At 49.4% G+C, this 14,079-nt stretch overlaps 5 protein-coding genes across 5 annotated transcripts; 1 reads left to right on the forward strand and 4 right to left on the reverse strand.

The window, feature by feature from the left end:
* Window positions 1–193: 193 nt before the first annotated feature.
* On the forward strand, window positions 194–4,665 carry PtrM4_080710 (putative hydantoinase oxoprolinase protein; the record flags this gene model as incomplete). Its single annotated transcript, XM_066106442.1, has 6 exons — window positions 194–234; window positions 408–421; window positions 469–744; window positions 806–2,839; window positions 2,899–4,197; window positions 4,247–4,665. 6 exons carry the CDS (start codon window positions 194–196, stop codon window positions 4,663–4,665), a joined length of 4,083 nt encoding a protein of 1,360 aa, XP_065963380.1.
* A 1,288-nt stretch (window positions 4,666–5,953) lies between these two features.
* Window positions 5,954–6,730, reverse strand: PtrM4_080720 (Atrophin-1 multi-domain protein; the record flags this gene model as incomplete). Its single annotated transcript, XM_066106443.1, has 1 exon — window positions 5,954–6,730. One exon carries the CDS (start codon window positions 6,728–6,730, stop codon window positions 5,954–5,956), a length of 777 nt encoding a protein of 258 aa, XP_065963381.1.
* Window positions 6,731–6,811: 81 nt separating this feature from the next.
* PtrM4_080730 (uncharacterized protein) lies at window positions 6,812–8,331 on the reverse strand (the record flags this gene model as incomplete). The annotated part of the gene is made up of 5 exons (XM_066106444.1): window positions 6,812–6,817; window positions 6,922–7,190; window positions 7,248–7,365; window positions 7,468–7,657; window positions 7,790–8,331. 5 exons carry the CDS (start codon window positions 8,329–8,331, stop codon window positions 6,812–6,814), a joined length of 1,125 nt encoding a protein of 374 aa, XP_065963382.1.
* Window positions 8,332–8,811: 480 nt separating this feature from the next.
* On the reverse strand, window positions 8,812–9,621 carry PtrM4_080740 (Ribosomal-L15e domain containing protein; the record flags this gene model as incomplete). The annotated part of the gene is made up of 1 exon (XM_001940944.2): window positions 8,812–9,621. One exon carries the CDS (start codon window positions 9,619–9,621, stop codon window positions 8,812–8,814), a length of 810 nt encoding a protein of 269 aa, XP_001940979.2.
* Window positions 9,622–10,779: 1,158 nt separating this feature from the next.
* PtrM4_080750 (Amelogenin multi-domain protein) lies at window positions 10,780–11,970 on the reverse strand (the record flags this gene model as incomplete). The annotated part of the gene is made up of 1 exon (XM_001940945.2): window positions 10,780–11,970. One exon carries the CDS (start codon window positions 11,968–11,970, stop codon window positions 10,780–10,782), a length of 1,191 nt encoding a protein of 396 aa, XP_001940980.2.
* Between the last annotated feature and the right edge of the window lie 2,109 nt (window positions 11,971–14,079).

Raw genomic sequence — 14,079 nt, forward strand, 5'->3', positions numbered from 1 at the left:
ATGTTTGATTCTGGGCAAGACCAGGCAGCCCTACCTACTTAACTCCGGTGCGGCCCGGCGTTTGTCTAGCACCTGAAGAAAAAGCATAGATAGCATGACGCAGGGTCAGCCAAAAGTTCATCATCAGTCAACTCGTCAGGGCCACAAGAAGCCTCTTACACTTTGTTAAGACTCTATAATTCTGTATTTGGACATGTCTACTCCGGGATATAGGCTGGGTGTTGATGTTGGTGGGTAAGTATTTTCGCTTTGAATTTCCTACAATCAGCAGTGGCAAGGACACCTTGGGGCACCGGCCAAAGCGAACACGCATGGTTTGGCCGGCTCCACTACTACCACCCATCTAAACCCTATCTCAATACAACGCAACATCTAAATATTGCGGGCTGCCACTAACAATAGGCTAGTACCTTTACTGATGGTACGCCCTGTTCAAAATGTAGGCCTTTATCTTTTGACCAAGTTTAGTATGCGTAATCACGCCAAACGGCGAGGCCGTACGTACAAAGGTACCAACGAATACGGAAGATCAGTCCATCGGAGTGCACAATGGTGTTCAGCAGGCGCGGAAGATACTAAAAGAGAAGTACAGCTGGGAAGGGAAGTTTGAGTACATACATCATGGCACAACTACCGGCACCAATGCGGTGCTTGAAGGAAAGGGCGCCAAATGCGGTCTCGTAGTTACCAAAGGACATAAAGATATGCTTTCTGTGCGACGAAGCCAGATACCAGGAGGACTCGGTAGGTTTGCTTTATAGCGATATTTCACCATGAATGTACAACTACTAATTCCCATTATCAGGTGCATGGATGAATTATGAGCAGCCTGAGCCTCTCGTACCCTTGGAACGTACGGTCGAGGTCAAGGAACGCATCAAGATTGATGGCAGTGTCTTCTACGAACTTGATGAGAAACAGTTCCGGGAAGATCTGCAAGATCTCAAGAGCCAGAACCCCCAAGCAATTGCCGTTTCCCTAATCAACTCTTTTGCCAACGGTGTGCACGAGGAGCGGATAAAAGCCATCTTGAGCGACGAGTTTGGACCGAATGTTGAAATCGTTACTTCGACGGACGTCTTACCGGAAATCCAGGAGTATGAGCGGACAGTCACAACCGCTGCAAATGCCATGGTCAAACCAGTGGTAAAGCGATACATGCAAAATTTGCAGAAAAAGCTTGCGGATGACACGGATACAGTACGCATTCTCAAATCTGATGGGGATCTAACTTCAGTTCAGCTCGCTGGGGAGACACCAGTACGTATCCTCATGAGTGGACCGGCCGGTGGCGTCAAAGCCGTTTCGCATCTGGTCGCGAAGAACACGCCTTACAAAAACCTCATCACTCTCGATATGGGTGGGACAAGCACTGACTGCGCCCTACTTCCAGGGAGTGATGCCATTATTCGTCGCGAAACATCAGTTGGACATCTATCAGTGCGCGCGCCATCGGTTGACGTTACCACTACAGGAGCTGGCGGAGGCTCTATCGCGTTTTACAACGATTTTACAAAGAGTTTGAGAGTAGGACCGGAGTCTAGTGGTGCTACCCCAGGACCTGCAGCTTATGGCAAAGGTGGCAAGCAAGCTACGGTCACAGACGCAAACTTGGTCCTAGGTCGTCTCCCGTCAAAACTCCTGGGCGGCACGTTCAGTCTTGATGTTGCGGCTTCAACTGCAGCAGTCAACTCAATTGCTAATCAGATGGGTGTCGACTCCACAATAGCAGCAGAGGGTATCATCGATCTGGTAAATGAGGCTATGCATGGAGCACTCCGCCTGGTATCCGTAGAGCAGGGTTATGATCCACGGGAGTTCGCACTGGTAACTCTTGGAGGAGCAGGTCCCCTCCATGGAAATGCTCTCGGCAAGCTTCTCGGGTCTTGGCCTGTCATAATTCCTCCTTCTCCTGGCGTGCTTTGTGCACAGGGGGACGCTATCACGAAGATGTCTCACGAGGAAGGCTGCACATACATTCGAGTTTTCTCGGAAATCTCCGAACAAGACCTTAGACAGACACTACAAGGTCTCAAAGAAAATGGTGAAACCACGATGAAAACCTCGCTTGCCAACGACCATGCCGCGCTGAAAGTCCAGTATCAGACGGACATGCGCTACAAGGGTCAAGCAATGACTTTCACAGTCGACCTCAGTTCAAAGGAGCTTGAACATTCACAAAATCTTGTTAGTATCCTGCGCAGTAGGTTCAATGAAGCTCATCAGCATCGATTTGGCTTCTCCAACCCGGATGCTGAGATTGAGACTATGCGCTTGCGCGCCAAAGTCGTCGATGCTTCCGAAGAGGTAACTTTCAAGCCGCTCGAGGCAGCTCATACCACCGAACCTTCGCAAGATGCCATGGTCATGAAGCAGGAAATTATGCATGAAGGCCAAAAGGTGGAGGCTACATTTTGGGATCGTATTAAACTTGGCGGCGCTGGTAAAATTATACAAGGTCCGGCCGTCATCTCAGAGATGGATTCTAATACCTTGATCCTTCCTGGTTACTATGGTGAAACCGACTCAATGGGCAATATACTCATCTGGCCGTCCGAGAAGAGCGCAAGCAAAAAGGCAGTGCACACCAAAGAGTCAGCCCAGGCATTAGTGAAAGAGCAGCCTATCATCTCCACGCTCATTGCTTCTGCTCTATCATCTATTCGAAGAGAAATGGATAGTTGCATGTTGACGACGGCGATGAGTCCAGCTATCAGGGACCAACAAGACGAGTTCAATGTCATCACCAACACGCGCGGCCAGATGCTTGTCGGTCAATTCGGGTCTTTCATTACCCAGTTTTTGAATGGTTGGGACGGCACTGTTGAAGAAGGAGATGGTGAGTCACCTCTGAAACAGCTTTTCATGTTCAATCTTACTGATATGCATTAACCACAGTCTTCATGACGAATGACGTCTTTCAGATTGATGGCGCGGTATCGCATCTGAATGACGTCATACTACTACTCCCCATTTACTTTGAGCACAAGCTCATAGGGTGGGCTGCTAACTTTGGTCACTTGACCGATATACAAGGCAAAGTGCCGGGATCCATGAGTATCAACGCTTCAACAATTTACGAAGATGGACTCCAGATCCCGATCGTCAAGTTGTACGAAAAAGGCGTTTACAACGAAAGCTTGGCGACAGTGCTATTTCGCAACTCTCGTGCGCCAGATTGGTTCCGAAGCGACTTAATGGCTCTCGTCGCGGCATGTCGAACTGCTGCTACGCGGGTTACCGAGCTTTGCGAACGCTATAGTCCAGAGGTATACGAAGCAGCCACAGACTCCCTACTCGAACAGAACAAGATCGCCATCAGAACAATCATCAACGAAAAGATCGGCAATGAAGTTGTACGTTTCACCGATTTCGTTGACGATGACGGGCAAGGAGTAGGTCCGTATGCTATATCCTGCTCAATGAAGAAAGAGAACGGTAGACTCATATTCGACTGGGATGGCACGTCCCCGCAGTCGAATACCTCTATGAACTTTTACCTTTCAATCACCATGTTCAAGATGTTCATCGGATACCATTTACTCGCCATATACGATCCTCATGCTATTGTTAACGATGGGTTCCACGAACTGCTCGACATCAAGATCCCAACTGGTACCATCCTCCGCCCCGTACGTCCTGCGGCAGTGAGTTGCAGGACCCATCTTTTAGGCCGCGTCATGGATGTTTTGCAAGCACTGTTCGGCCAGCAAAGCCCGGATCATCGCTGTGCAGCAGGCTTCTCTGACTCGCCCCATCTCTTCTATTCGGGTTTCAAGCCAGATGGAGAGTTTTATTTGCTTTACCAAATCGGTTTTGGTGGTGTTCCCGCTCGCCCGATTGGCGATGGACCAGATTGTCACTGCCTGTTCCCTGCTATCAAGGCTATTCCTACAGAGAACATTGAGCTGTACTATCCTGTCATCATCGAAGCAAATGAGGCGCTGCCGGATTCTGGAGGCGCCGGCTTCTATCGTGGTGGTAATGCACAGCGGACGCTATACAGGTGGTTGTGTGAGGGTGACGTGAGTATCCACGATGATCGATGGATGCTTAAGCCTTGGGGTGTCAATGGTGGTAAACCAGGCAGTAGATCAAGGAAAGTGCTCTATCGGAATAAAAGCTACGGCACGGGAACAGAGAAGGACAACATGGAGCTTTGCCAATCAAAGCAAGATTACGTCCATGTCTACCCTGGTAAGTACTAATCTCATGTGCCCAAAACACGATAGCTGATAACGTGTAGGCGACGTTCTTGAGTGGATAACTTGGGGTGGCGGTGGCCTTGGTGACCCCCTCACGCGCCCTGCTGAACGTGTAGCCCAAGAAGTGCATCGCCGACTGGTCACTATCGCAGGAGCCAAGCAGAACTACGGAGTCGTCATACAACCAAACAGCTTCAACTTCGATGAGGTTGCCACTGCAGACCTCCGGAACAAGATACGCGAAGAGCGTGCGAAAGAAGGGTATAGTACGCATAACACCATCGATCGAGGTGGCACAATCTCCGAATTGATGGAAAAGTGTGAAACGGAGACTGGACTGAATCCTCCAGTTCCGCAGTGGGAAAAGCCTCCTTATGGCCCCCATGCGGGATTGGAGTATGTGAGGAACTGGTTCGAAAAGATGCGGGTTGAGGGTATGAGCGCATGGGATAAGGCTTAGGAGATCAGAACTGGTATCATCAAGTGATATTACAGTACCGTCCAAGACATAGTTTGAACATAGATCCTCTTTTTGAGCTGGCGCGAAAGGTGTGATATTGAACGAGATTATCTGAAGTGAGACAGATCCAGGATATGAGACATGATATGGATGTGTAAAAATGCACCAGTACTATAAACTTTCCCCATGAACAAAAACACAGTCGACGGAAGTTTATTATATCCGAAGACCTGAGCACAGCTACATTGATCTCTTGCATCCACTAAGGTATCATATGGCACACACCCCCACAAGACAATTTAGGCACGAGCAGCGAGCTACACCATCGTCACGAGGCCCATGCCCAACCCGAACAGCTCTTCTGATCAAACAAGTGATAAGGCCCACTTCCAGTAAACCGAAGGATCGTAATATCCCCAGCCACATCTGGCAAACAAAACGACTCAAGTGAATCAAAACAGGCCGAAAACAAGTCTCACCCCATCGCTCAAAACGTACAAGTGAAATACTCGCCCCCTGGCTCCGCACCAAACTCAAAGTTCCGTATATATTCATCAAGTATTAACCTCCCCCTATGCACACTATCCCCGATTTAGGCTGGAGAGTAGCTAACCTCCGTCCCATTAACTAGACATCCGCCTCATGCTTTTACACGTCGACAACAGAATTATGTGTGTATAGGCTGCGATGATTACTGGGGTACCTATAGTGGGACCAGACATGCGGCATGTCCATCGCGCGTTGCATGGCCAGATGTGCCGGGATATGAGGAGGATGGTATGCATGCGACGCTGCGTGTGGGGAAGCCGCTGTGTCGGACTTATCATGTTTATTTTGAGGAATGTGGGGATGATGATGGGGAGATAGTGGTAGATTGTGTGACGTGAATGGAAGATGGGGCCTGTAGATATGTTACATAGCAACAATGAGATGATTAGGTAACAATGTGTTTGTATTTTCATCTGTAATTGTAACTAATTGTAGTTTTATTTGTAAGTTGTATTCTTTCTATATCAGCCCACCTTTATTCAATCCCCTCACCACTAACCTAACCTAACTAAGCCAGAGTAAAACTGCCTCCATCCAACCCATAATTCCTCGTCAGCCTCCTCCCATAGTTCCTCGCTCGCTCAAACGTCAACTTGACACCTGGATGCGGCTCGTGGAAGTTAATCGGCGCCTCGGTGCCAAACAGCTTCCCGCCATCTTTTGGCGTAAACCGCCACACAGACCCGTATAGTTTTTCAGGCTGGAACCCAACAGCGCTAAGGGCGGAGACGAAGTCTGTTCAGAGGATCTCTCCGGGGTGAGAGGAGGTTGAGGGCTGGAAAAAGACGTTTGAAAAGGTGTGGTATGGTTTTTTGGGGACGGTGAAGACTGGGGTAGAAGGCGCGGTGGTTTGGGAGTGTGAAATTGATGATGCGGGTTCTGTGGGAGATGGGGCGGGGGTTCCGCATGTTTTTGGCTTTTCCTTGCGGATGGGGAGGGTGGTGCTGGGATCGGGGTTTGGTTCGGGGATTACAGGGGTTATGTATTCCTCGTTTTGTCGCGCCTTTTTGGCGGGCTTCTCGGGCTCGACCCAGTCGGTGGTGCGTTGTAGCTCGCCTCGCGCGGGCATGGATTTTTGGAGGAAGGCTTCGACTTCGGGTTTGAGAAGCTTTTTCAAATGCTCGTCGTACTTTTCCCACAGGGCGTCAAGTCGGCGCTCGGAGGCCTGCATAGTTTCGACGCTCTCTTTTGTACGTCGTTTGCTCACGGGGTAGGGCAGGGTGAATGGCTCGCCGAGGTCTCCTAGACGAAGGAAGTTTTTGCCTGCGTAGAATGGACTGACAATCATCTTGAGGTCGTACATTGCTAGAAAGGCTTGATCAAACTTGAGCGAGTCCAGAGCTACTTTGGTGCGTGCTTCTTCTTTCTTTCCAGGTTGAAAGATTTGAGGACATAGGATGCTCAGACGCGAGCGCAGTTCGTACCCAAGACCCAGGTCAGACATGAATCTCGCAACCATGGGCGTGATTCTGGGCTTCTGCGTCTTGTCTTGCTGGATGACGCGAAGCATCTCCATGACCAAGGTCGCGGGGGGCGCAAGATTCCTCCCCGAAACAGGTCCTGTCCCAACCACAGAAGATAGTCATCTTTATTCACTTCATTTCTCAGCGTTAAACGACCACCGTCTGTTATGAAGAGTGGGCGCATCGGCGGTGAAGAAAGAAGTATGAATCCCAACTCCCTTTGTTGCTTCTCCACGACGCGCACATCGAGTATGACCTTTAGTATCCGCACAGCATCCACTAAACCAGGTACGTCTTCTGGTCGACCATAGTTTCCCTTGGCTTGTTGCTTCTGGAGTTCTATGATAGCATCAAGCTTGTCACTCATCAACTTCCAGATGACGAGATATCCATAGACCTCGTTGATAGCGCTGCTGACTGTGCGGTCCCAATGTTGCCTTATGCGTATTGGATGCGATAAGTTGGGAGATATCTTTTTACCGTCTGGTGGAATCTGATCTGATGAATGCTCGCCTTGAAGAGATACAATGTCAGTACATCTCAATCCACCTTGATCGGAAATTCACTTACTCCAGTCATTGACAACAACAGCGAAAAAAGATGGATCCTCCCGCATAGCCCAGGCATAGTCTTCCCGCTCGCGCAGTCGGGCGTGGATAGGCGACTGGATACGTTCTAAATCCACGGTCTGTGGTACGAGATATGGCGACTCGCACGCAAGGTCGACTGCCGATTTTCATTCGCTGTCTTTAATCGCCGCCATCTTGGGCGGTTCAGGCAATTCAGGTACTTGTTGAAGTGCTGTTGGGTCAAGATCTTTCTCGTGGAGAATGCCTTGGCAGACATTGATGAGAAACTCCATGACAGCCTTCTGAATTTCCAAAATCAGAAGACCACGAGTTGCGCTTATCTTGATGCCTTCATCTTCAGCTCCTGCAGGAACTTTCACCAGCTTGCCATACTCGGTCAAATCGGCAGATCTTAGGTTCATCAGATATTCTACGTCTTTGTCATCATCTTTATTGTCTTCCTCCTCTTCCTCCTTTATCTCTTCATCGTCATTCTCGTCATCCTTGGTATCTAACCGCAGAGACCGCGATCCTATAACTCACAGCTCGCGTCCAATAGCTGTACTATCCCAGTCCATATCCACAAACACACTCGGCGCATTGCGGCCCCTCGAGTTCAAGAAGCGGGGAATCGTCGCAGGAGTCAGAAGATCTTCCTCGTTGATATGCGGCCACCAGTACGCACTGTCTTCGTTTCTCTCTTCACCCCCCACATCAAGCTCGCTCCTACGGAATGCAATGAGATCTGCGCGGTGGGAAGTAGGTATCGTAGTATGCCACGAATTATGGAGTATGGTTTTGCGTTGCGTTCGCGTCTTCTTAGACCATCGGGTCCGAATGAGGTCTTCATACCTTGCCAGCACATTGTTGAGCAGCTTGTAGTTATCAACGATGGATTTGGACTTCGCTCTTGCTTCTCTTCTGCATTCTCGGAGTGATATGGAGTTACCTGGTAGTCCGTTGCCTTCGTATGTCACCTGAGGTGGCCCACCATCCATTGGGATGCTGGTCTCTCGAAAGTCAACACCAGGAGGCAAGCTTTCGAGCACAATGTTCCTACCACAAAGGTTGACAACTTGTTGCATACTGGCGATGTCGGACAAGAAGAATCGAGGATTAGAGAAGAGTTTTTACAGGCTGAGCGAAAAGCAAAACTCAATGAAACGACGACTTGGAATTATCCCTGTTTCGCAGCTGGACTGACCCCGCAGTTGCAGATCCCGGGCTCTGATCGGAGTGTCTGTGCGTCATCCGTGTTGGTTTGCGTATCAGCTACTACTACTACTACTGGGTCTATTCCCAGCCCGAACTGATCTCAAAATGAGCATGCAGGCTATCCTTTTTCCTTGCGTATCAGCTGGAGGTCTCGACATAGATAAACAATGTTGACCAGAAGGAACTTGATGACTTTGAAATGCTGTTGGCTTTGTCTGTGCGTTATATTTACAAGTTTGATTCAGTTTCGATGTAACCATAATTCAATAGGTTTCTAGGTATTTGTCCATCTCAACTAACGCAGAAGGCAGCCTGAAGTATGTACTAACAGTGTGATGGCTAGAGATATGTCAGAGCGCTCCAAGCCCCATCTTCTGGAGAACGCCTGCGAGGTCAACGTCGACTATCGTATCCCAACCCCTCTCGGGGCCCCAAGCAACGCGCTTCTGGTTGAGCTTTGTCTCTTCTATCAAGCCCTTGAGCAAGGGACTCGACTTGGACACACTGGGATATGCGTCAAATTCAACATCGTTGACCGATGGCACCTGTGCAAGCAAGCCTCTCAACAAGCCCACACAGTATTCAGTATAAAAGTTGTTTCCCACGCGCCAGCCTTCGAACACTTCGTTGGATGCGGGGTCAATCTCGACGAACACCTTGAGCCGGTACACCTTCTTCACGGCGGCCAGACCCAATCTGCTGTCCACGACCCAGCATTTGGGTGGCTTTGTGAAGCCTGGGCCGAGCCGAAGCTCTAGCCGTGTAAGGTGTGCGCGGTATTTCCGAGGCAGCCACGCAAGAAGCGGGTGCTTTCGGTTGATGTAGCGTCCGTGGATCGGAAAGATGCGAAAGGTATTGAGACCGTAGAAGACGCGTGAAGCTTCGTCGTGTGTGCGGCGGTCTACGAGAAAGAGGCGGAGCGCCGGTGCGACAAGGCGAAAGTTTTCTGGGTCGAGGTCGATCGTCTTGGGAAACACGAGGAGCTCTTCATATACGCGGAGTCGCAATTCAAAGGGCAGGTCGAAGAAGCGGAAACATGGAAGCTTGACCTCTTCCTCGCTATCGCTTTCCGTATCCTCCTTGGCGACTGGCTTTGCGGGAGAGGCTTTTGCCACAGCTCGCTCATCCACCAGCCGCATTTTGTTCATGCGATTGACCATGTGGTCAATCGCCTTCGTTTTACGGGCCATTTACCGGCGCCGTCCAAAGCGATCACGTTTGTCGCTCTGGCCACCTTTATGCATCCATCGTGTCACTCGCGCGTATACGTATCGGTATCGTGTCGTGGCGGACGGGCAGTGTAGCAAATGACGATGAGTCTTATTGGGATGTCTCGGAGCTACGGGACCGACAGCCCATTCGATAAGGGCAGGCAGTTCTTGGGAGCAAAGAGGTTCGATCTCCCCAGCTTATGTCAACTTCAATCTTATCGAGGCGGAAAGAGTGAGGTCAAATTACGTGGGTGCAACTTTCTATAAAGAAGAAGAAAAGAGGATGGCCGGCTGTGGCGAGGGTTTTGTTCAGCGTCGGAGAAGCCGAGGCTTGGCCGGCGCTAACTCAATTGGGTCTACGCCCGTCATCGTTCTGTAAAAGCCGCCAGAAGACACAACACTGCCGGAACCATCATGTAATCCATTCGGAGTGGGCGCAAAATTACTTCCTACGTCGTCTCCAAACGAACTTCACCCGCCTGCACAGGTCTCGACGCTACATCGGGTGTAACAAAGCAGATGGGGGCCCAAAAAGCCAGTCAAATATAAACTCCACCATAACGCTCCCTGTCCCTACTGGTAGTTCCTTTTCCTTTTCAACTCGCTCCTTCTCAACTCGCTCCATGTTCAATCCACACTGACACTCTGATACTTTTATTCCCTTCTTGCGCATGCACCTGCATATGTTCTTCTCACAGTGTACACTGCAGTGAGTTTCCTCCGAGTTTGGATGCTCGATCACGTCGGAAACGCGTCGGTGTTGATATATTGATTCATGCTGGCGAAGAGGGGAGACGGTGGGGAGATGGGGAGACGTAGGTGACTAGTCGGTATAGTGAGGTGTAGGCGGGGCTTGCGCTTGGGTCAAGGCGCGATGGTGATGGTGGCGGACTCGAAGTCAGCAGTTGAGAACGTCATGGCTTGTTTGAGTATTCAGATTCGACTGGAAGAGCGTGGGGGTTGTTACGGCAGATGAAATAAGTTCCGAGAACAGGAAACACTACTTTCACTTGAGGGGGCAAACTAGATATTACGCCCAAGTGAATAGCTAACCGAACAACTACGAACCCCAATGTACGATACCAGCGCTAACACCGCAACCACTCTCTACCACATGTCCTCCCCGTCTTCCACGTCTGAGTCATGATTCGACCCACTACTTGGCTCACTAAACGCACCATCATTCCATTCCCCAACCACGGTTTCAACAGACCCGACACTCCCCTCAAACTCTTCCTCTTCAATCTCCACGTCCCTGTTCACCCCATCCCACCAAACCAACACCCCCATGACCCTATTAACCACCTCATCAGCCCTGTTCATCACAAGATCCACCCCCCTCCTTTGCTTGCCCTCCGACCGTTGAACCAACGCAGTCACCATGGCCCTCCTCAGCATCGAGCCCCTCTTCCGCTCGCTGTCTTTCTTGCTAGGGGCTTTGCACAGACACCATTCTGCAGCCCACCAGAGCACTTCCAAGTACATGAAATCCTGCATCTCCTTCTCCAGTTGCGCAATGGTCACTTCTCGCATGAGTGTGGGAAAGCGTGATAGCATGCACCTCAGATATTCCAGTAGTTTGTCTACCAAAGCATCCGCGGCATGTGCGGCAGGTTGGAATTGCGACCGCTTGTACACAGCGTTCCATGTGTAGTGTGGGTGTGAGAGGAGGTGACAGCAAAAGTCTAGCCGTTTCTCGTCACGGAGCTTTTGCACGAGTGCGATGGCGGATGTTAGCTCCACGCGTATCTTGCCGGCCTTGTCGTTGAGGCCATAGGCGCGTTTTGTGGCGGCAAAGTTCCTGCGGCTGAGGCTTGGAATGCGAGATAGGTTGAAGGGGCCCCGAAAAATTGGCGGAGCGTGCCGATCGTTATGGATGCACGGTTTTGGTGCGATGTGGTTTTTCTCATCAAGTTTGCGGAGACTTTTACATACGTGATGGGGGCAGTGGAGATTGCAGTGATGGGGATCGTAAGGTTCCAGGCTTTCGTACTCATCTTTGAAATCTGGAAACGGTTCCATGAGCGCTGGTGGTAGGACTGGAGAAAATGGGCAAGGCGATGGGTTTCTTGGTTTGGGGATACAATCCTTGCTGTCCCTCAAACTTTTAAGGCAACGCCTTTGAGTTGGTGAGAGGGTACGGTCTCTTTCTGACCCCAATAGAGAACTTTCGGGCGACTCTGTAGCTCTGGTCAAGGCCCTCTTCCGTTTCGTGACAGACTTTCTCGGCTCTGCATCTGGCAGTCCCTCTGGCTTTGGATCAAACATGCCCGTAATTTCTTTCATAAGCTTAAACATGGTGCGAAAGTGTGTAGAAACGTTGTTGAAGATGAGGTGGTTTTCAAGGCTAGACTTTGGTTTCTCCGACTAAAAGTGCTATGTATGGGACGAGTGATTGTCTAAGATGGGGAATGAATATCATTATATATTTTATTTACAAGAATGCATGGCGATGCTGTATCCGTGGTTAACATCCAAAACGTTCGCTAGTCGGATGAGTACGTAGTTTGGTAGCGAACGGGGCGGGCTTACTTACCTAACCAATGACGGTCGATCCATGTCGCAATATAGTGTTGCAAAGACAGACTTCTAGAGAGCCACTCCTCGTAAATAAATAACAATTCCTGATGCATGCAGGATAAAGTTGTAAGCAGAGTGTGGTTCGCTTGAAGAACCCATGGGTTGGCCATGGTGGTGTTACTGATCAATGAAACTTCTGAATGATATCTTACTCGGTAGATCCCCGGTATAATTCCATGAAGTCAAAATACAGGGAAACATTTCGGGGAAATTAAGCAAGTTTATATGATACAGATAGCTGGCATTAGATAAGTAGGTACAGTTCAAATCACTGATATGGTTGGGGACAACGCTGTTCATGATGGATAGTTCATAACCCCACTTTGTGCAATTTGTTTTGGAAGGATGCTATCGCTTTAGAGAACTAGAAATTAAGATGGAAAAAAATATGTACGCAACTTGTAGGCTCACATGTCTCACTATCTCTGCGAGAACTATTGGCTTGTCGTGGTCAGAAACAGGACCTTCAGTACCACATGACTAGTTTTCTGCTTGATCACTGTGATTATAAGAAGACGTATATCAATTCTTAGAGTAGAAGCTCCACCTTGAAATGTCTATTGACCATAACGCCTATCCTTCATCTTGGGCTCATGTGTCTCTTCTCTCTTCAAGCATCCTTGGCTTGAGCTTAAAAAGACGTACTATGTATTCAGCAAAGCGCGTCCGCATATCACAGTCCACGTCCTTAGACCGTAGTGGAAAGTGTGCACGTAGTAGTGGGCGAAGAACCAAGTAACCATGAGATCTCCTCATGCACCATATTTGTGGAATGGCCACTCTGGGCACGACGATAATATCGTCTGTCTTGATATGGATTTGCTCTCCAGAAATGGGTCCGAAATAGTTCTTGCACCATGATTTGTGTATGAAGACATGCAATAGCTCCATGTCTTGGAATGTTGTTGTAGGCAGTGGATCCGATGCGTGACGAATTGTTGCCGAGGAAAGCATGTAGCGCAGGAAGAATGCCCCAAAGAGTTGGCGTTTGGAAGATTTCAGATCTTTCAACTCTGGAAGCAGTACATTATCCGGCTCCAGTCTTGTACTTTGCAAGACTCGCGCGTGCAATGGGCCTCTATGCAGCTCTCGGGGGTCCATTTCCAATCGGAATTGATAGCAGGTCAAAAGTGGAGGTGGCTCCTGCACAATTTTCAGCAGTTCCTTTGACCCGGTCTGGATGATTATATTCCCGCCTTTTCTCTCTTGCGTACTAATATCTGTAGTTGGCGTCCAGAATCTCTGAGACCCTTTAACACGCCGTATCCATGATGTTTTCATGTTTCCTAACGACCGCATGCACCCTAAATTTGATGTGACTATGGAGCCATCGAAGGCTCTGTTGCCTGGATGTCCGAATTGCTCTTTGGTAATTTCGACAACCTGATTTCTGCTCGCTAATATGTATTTGAAGTCAAGCAACAAGCCACAACGATCGCCAATGGGATAATCGTGTTTGTTAGGGTGAGCCAATAGTCCGCGCACCTGGTAATATCGGTTGTCCACAGTGAAGACTTCGGGTGGCTTCCACTCATCGTGACTGAAGCGCCCCCCCCCCAAAGGAGCTCCCTCATGCACAAAGCTATCGTCAAAACGTAGGTCATCCATCTGAATTTCGAAGATAAGCTCAGACCAGTTATCTGCGTCATCCAATTCCATATACTTCAGATCCCTTTCAAGAGGTCGTACAACCAGTAGGAAGGTATAAAGAAAAGCCGATTCCATGTTACGTACCAGGATGTTGAATGCTATCTTGTTATATGGCGACTCATAATCCACTTCTATTCCGTGATCATTGTTACATAGTGAGAGCAGGGAGAAGATTCG

Source organism: Pyrenophora tritici-repentis, chromosome 3 (genome assembly GCF_003171515.1).
Source record: "Pyrenophora tritici-repentis strain M4 chromosome 3, whole genome shotgun sequence".
NCBI lineage: Eukaryota > Fungi > Ascomycota > Dothideomycetes > Pleosporales > Pleosporaceae > Pyrenophora > Pyrenophora tritici-repentis.